General features: G+C 36.7%; 1 protein-coding gene across 1 annotated transcript; it reads right to left on the minus strand.

Annotated features, from left to right (window-relative positions):
* Window positions 1–233: 233 nt before the first annotated feature.
* Window positions 234–4,128, minus strand: LOC112507984 (putative E3 ubiquitin-protein ligase RF298). Its single transcript, XM_025112751.1, has 4 exons — window positions 3,966–4,128; window positions 3,706–3,748; window positions 1,048–2,579; window positions 234–971 (listed from the first exon to the last, which is right to left on the minus strand). The coding sequence occupies exons 3-4, from the start codon at window positions 2,560–2,562 to the stop codon at window positions 477–479; spliced, it is 2,010 nt and encodes a 669-aa protein (XP_024968519.1). The 5' UTR covers window positions 2,563–2,579; window positions 3,706–3,748; window positions 3,966–4,128; the 3' UTR covers window positions 234–476.
* Between the last annotated feature and the right edge of the window lie 624 nt (window positions 4,129–4,752).

Here is a 4,752-nt window from a genome sequence, read left to right on the forward strand (position 1 = left end):
GTAGAAAATCACGGTTTCAACACAGGGGCGAAATTAACAATTTATAGAGATTTTAATTTTTAATTTTCTATTTTACAGGAATTATAAAAAATCTGTTGAAAATATACTGAAATACCACAAACACAACACTTTTCAATCACATACATGATTTTGGGTGGCATAAAAATGAAAACATAGTCAAAAGCTTGGGGGCAATATACAATAACTTCATTCAAAGGACCAAATTCCTCAATTTACATTTTATTGTTGACTATCCAAAGAGACCACTACTTGACCACCTTCACTATACCCTAAACCCCATCTGTTTCTTTAATCTCAAATATGCTAACTGCCATTATTCTTTGCATTCAAAATAAAAACTAACTCAAACATACTATTTGCCCCCCCAAATCCAACAACAACAACAACAAACCGACACGAAAAACGGAATCATCAAACCTCCGAAACCAGGAATCAGAAATCGGAAACGGAATTCTTTAAGATTTGGCGAAACGGGCATTGATCCTTTTCTGAATTGGAGTCCTGCAAGAAGGGCAATCCTTCATTCCATTCTGTTCATGGATCACATTGCAATCAGCACAAAGAACTTGATGCCCACAAGGAACAAGAACCACTGTCATCTCTTCTGTTAAACACATCACACATTCCCTGTCCTTCTTCTGCCTCAAATTTCCATTTTTATTGTTGTTTCTCAAGATTTCTGAGCTTTTAGACCCTTCAAAAACCGGCCAGTTCATTCCCGTTCGCATTGCTGCAATTTTCTTGGTTTCTTGCTCTAGCTTCATTGCAGATATCTCATATTGGATTCTCTTCATTTCGTTCTCAAACTTTTGGAGCTTCTTTTCTGCCTTTTCTACAACCATTTCCTCCTCGGATTTCGCCATTTCTTCGATAAGTTCTCTTTCCCTCTTCAACGATTCGTATTTCAAAACAACTTTAGCAGTCTCCTTTTCCTCATTTGCTAATCGAATCTGAAGTTTTTTAGTTAAATTAGTAAAATTTAGAGAAACCCACTTGTTAGTTAAGCGAAAAAAGATAAGCGGGTACCTGGGTCTGTGAAAGAAGATCTTTAGCTTTCTCTGCGCTCCGTTGAATTGGAACCACCTCATGTTTTAGTGCTTTAAGTTCTTCCTCCAATAAGCTCTTTTCGGTCCCAAAAGACTGAGACTTCTTATAAGCTTCCTGCTCTTTCTGCAAAGCCGCCTCCAATCTTTTAGCTTCAATCGAGCTTCGAATTCTTGCTGCTTCCATCTCCTTCTTTAGGATGATTTTTTCAGACTTGAGCCTTACGACAGCTGAACTTGCCATCTCAATCTGGTAATTGGCGTTATTCAGAGCAGTAGTCATTTCCGATAGCTTTCTCATGTTATTCTCCTCCGCAACCTGCTTATCTTTCATCATCTTCTCAGCTTCTTCCTTTTCTGCCCTCAACTTATTAAGCTCCGCCCGATCTTGGCTAAGCCGTTTGGCTACCTGCATAACCTTCAAATTGGCCCAATCATCCCAGTCTCGAAGTTCTTTATGCAGCGCTAGAACTTGATCAACTGCAGCCAACAGAATTTTATCCTTAACATCTCTAGGAACATGTTCACCCTTTGATTCATCATATGGGATACTCGCCAAATAGTGTTGCACAGTTTTAGTCGGTTCTGGTGCAGCCACTGGGGCTACTGGTTCAGGCTTTGGTGTAGCTTTTGCAGTTTCTTCGGTTTCTTTCAAAGCCAAAGTCGGGGTTTTCTTGGTTCCAGAAGAAGATTCGCAAGACGGGTGTTTCTTGTCGGAAACCAAATCACCCCAGGCTGCAAGTTTTTCCTTTAGGGCCTTCTTCGACATTCTTCCCTTATAAGGCTTTTCAAAACGGAACATCTTCTCTCGAACCGCGTCTTTTTTGTGACTATTCCCCGAGCACCATTTTCTACAACTTGGACATTTGTCTTCAATTCTTTTCCCGGATTTTGAACTTTTAGGACTGCTCTTCAAAGATTTGACGACCATATCTTGTTTCTCGACATTCGAGGCTAAAATTTCTTGATTTTGAGACTCTGAATCAGATGAGGTTTCGATTTCATGAGCAGCCTTCACACTATCTATGAAAAACTTCATTGGATCCAATTCAGCCTCACTCGCATGAATTACATTCAGATCACAGATCAAAAGAGTCCACAATGCCTCACGAACAGATAGAAATGGCTTAACTTCTCGAAGCATAGTTACCATCTCCAATATCATGAACTCCACCAAGGTGTGTAATTCTTCAAATATATAAAACTTTGAATCATGACAGCCCTTGGTTCGGAGACTATTTAAAGCACGATCCACAATCACAGACACCATGTCTTTGGAACCAAAGAAAGGACCCGATTTTAAAACCACGAACTCAGCAACCTGCTCGGGGTACCCATTTTCAACAATTTTCTTTACAGCGTTACCAAAACATGAATGTAAGCCGTCTGTCATAAGTTTTCTGAGACCCGACACACTTGAACAATCCCAATCATAATCGGAATCCAATTCTCCATCCTCCTCTTCGGGCCAATTGAGTTTAGCCTTCATTTCAGCCATGATCTTTTCTTGAAAACCTTCATATTCAAACATTCTTGTTAGAAATGATGAGAAAATTTCAGGGAAATTAGGGGGAATTCATGTTTAAATAATTGGGTTAATTTCTTTATAACTTTTTTTGGTAGGGTATCCCAGGCTATGCCTAGACTAATCCCGGCAAATTGTGAGCGCAAAAAATCAGTAGAGGCTAAACTCAGTAGCCGCAATTGTTGTGTACACCTGGAATCGAACCTTGAGCAGATGGGATATTCCATCACATCCCCCAGGACCTCAACCACTACGCCGCAACCCTTGTGGTTTTCTTTATAACTTTATTGCTAGCATCCCCATCAAAATCCCCCCCAACCACAAGGGTTGTAGCGTAGTGATTGAGGCCCAGGGAGATGTGGTGGAATATCCCATCTGCCCTAGGTTCAATTTCAGGCGTCCACAACAATTGTGCCCACTGAGTTTATCAGGGTTGATGTCTTACAGTCCCAATTTGCCCCGGGATTAGTTTGGGCATAGCCGGGGACACCCTTCCAAAAAAATAACCCCCCCCCCCCCAAAAAAATACCCTATAATAGATGTGATTTGAAAGGGGGGGGGGTTACATGCCTCTATAACCCCCAATCAAACATGAAACTAAGAACAATTCTTTATTAATAATAATACTAAAAAAAGAATCAAACTAACCAGAGAAATTGAAATGAAAAAGAAGTCATTCAAAAGGAAGAACACAATACACAAACTCTCAACAAGATATACACTAATCAATTATTATCCTTCCAAATTCCCAAATCAAAATTCATATAAATTCAAATTTCTAACAAGACGATCCTTATTTACTTGCCTCATTAATCCCCAATCAGACATGAAATTAAGAACAAGACAAGATAACAATAATCAATTTCGAAAAAAGAATCAAAGTAACCTGAGAAATTGAAATAAAAGGAACCCTCTACAAGATATACACCCATGAATCATGATTCTTGCCAAATCATCCTCATATACATTCAAATTTCATACAAATTATAATCATATGAAATAAAGTAACGCAAGAAAAGGTCATGTTATAACATTATGATCAATGCTATGTGGTACGCATTCACATTGATTCAGAAAAATGGCAGAAGAGATTTCATGAATAAAAAGCATACTTACTTTTAATCAACTCTCTATCTGGTAAACCCACACCAAAAGGGGCCTGAAACTCGATAGAAAAAACACCCAAATCGATTAATCCAAGAAGAAAGAAAATTTAACAAGAGATCTTCATTGAGTAAATTAATCAAACACATGGTGGTACATGAATTCAACTAAACCAGCTTTACGAAATCAATTGAAAAACCAGGAACTCCAATTAAATATTAGAATTAAAACAGCAATGAAGTCTTTGAAATGAAGAAAATTAAGAAACCTACCCATCAATCCATCAGCAATGATCTTGTATTTGATGTGAAAACCCCAAATTTTTCAATAACACTAACGATGGTTTGAAAGAAAGAAGTAAGGGTGGCAAAATTTAAAGAAAATCTAGGAAGAAACCCAACTCCATTGTTGTCTTTTACAACTAAGGAGAAGAAGCTTGCTCTCTGCTGAAAATCAGAAAGGGGGGTTTTGCAGCAATTTATAGGAGCTCTGGGAACAATTTCCGCAGGGTTTAAGTGAAAAGTGACAAAAACGGACAGTTTTTTTTATATTTTTTATATAATATAAATGTTATATGATGTGAATATATTACATTAATAACAAATTTAAATTTTATATATATATATATATATATATATTCGTTATAGTTATATTTTTCTACAAAAGCACTTATCAACTTATTATAAGTCAAAACGATTTAACTTCTTCAAAAACTTTTTATTACCGGTTTGGCACCGGTATAAGTTGTTTATCCAAATACTCAAAAATATTTGTTACCGGTACCACGCCGGAATAAGTCAATAAGTTATTTTTATAAGCAATCTCAAGCACCCCCATAGATGGAGGTTTAGGCTATGTTTGGCTAACCACTATATAAGTCAGCTTGTAGTTGATAAACTAGCTCATAAATAAATCATGTTTGGTAAAAAGTAATTGACAAAAATGTAAAATGACCAAAAATAACATCTTAAAATTTTAATCAATTATAATGTTTAAAATATAATTAAAACAAATCTCTAATAATATAATATATTAATTAATACAAACAAAATGATAATA

Source organism: Cynara cardunculus (assembly GCF_001531365.2).
Source record: "Cynara cardunculus var. scolymus isolate 2C chromosome LG 2, CcrdV1, whole genome shotgun sequence".
Taxonomy (NCBI): Eukaryota; Viridiplantae; Streptophyta; class Magnoliopsida; order Asterales; family Asteraceae; genus Cynara; species Cynara cardunculus.

Coding starts and splice junctions, on each gene's coding strand:
- LOC112507984 (XM_025112751.1), bottom strand. CDS start 2,562: ATGGCTGAAATGAAGGCTAAACTCAATTGGCCCGAAGAGGAGGATGGA. Junction 972..1,047: donor ATCTTCTTTCACAGACCCAG/GTACCCGCTTAT, acceptor AAAAAACTTCAG/ATTCGATTAGCAAATGAGGA.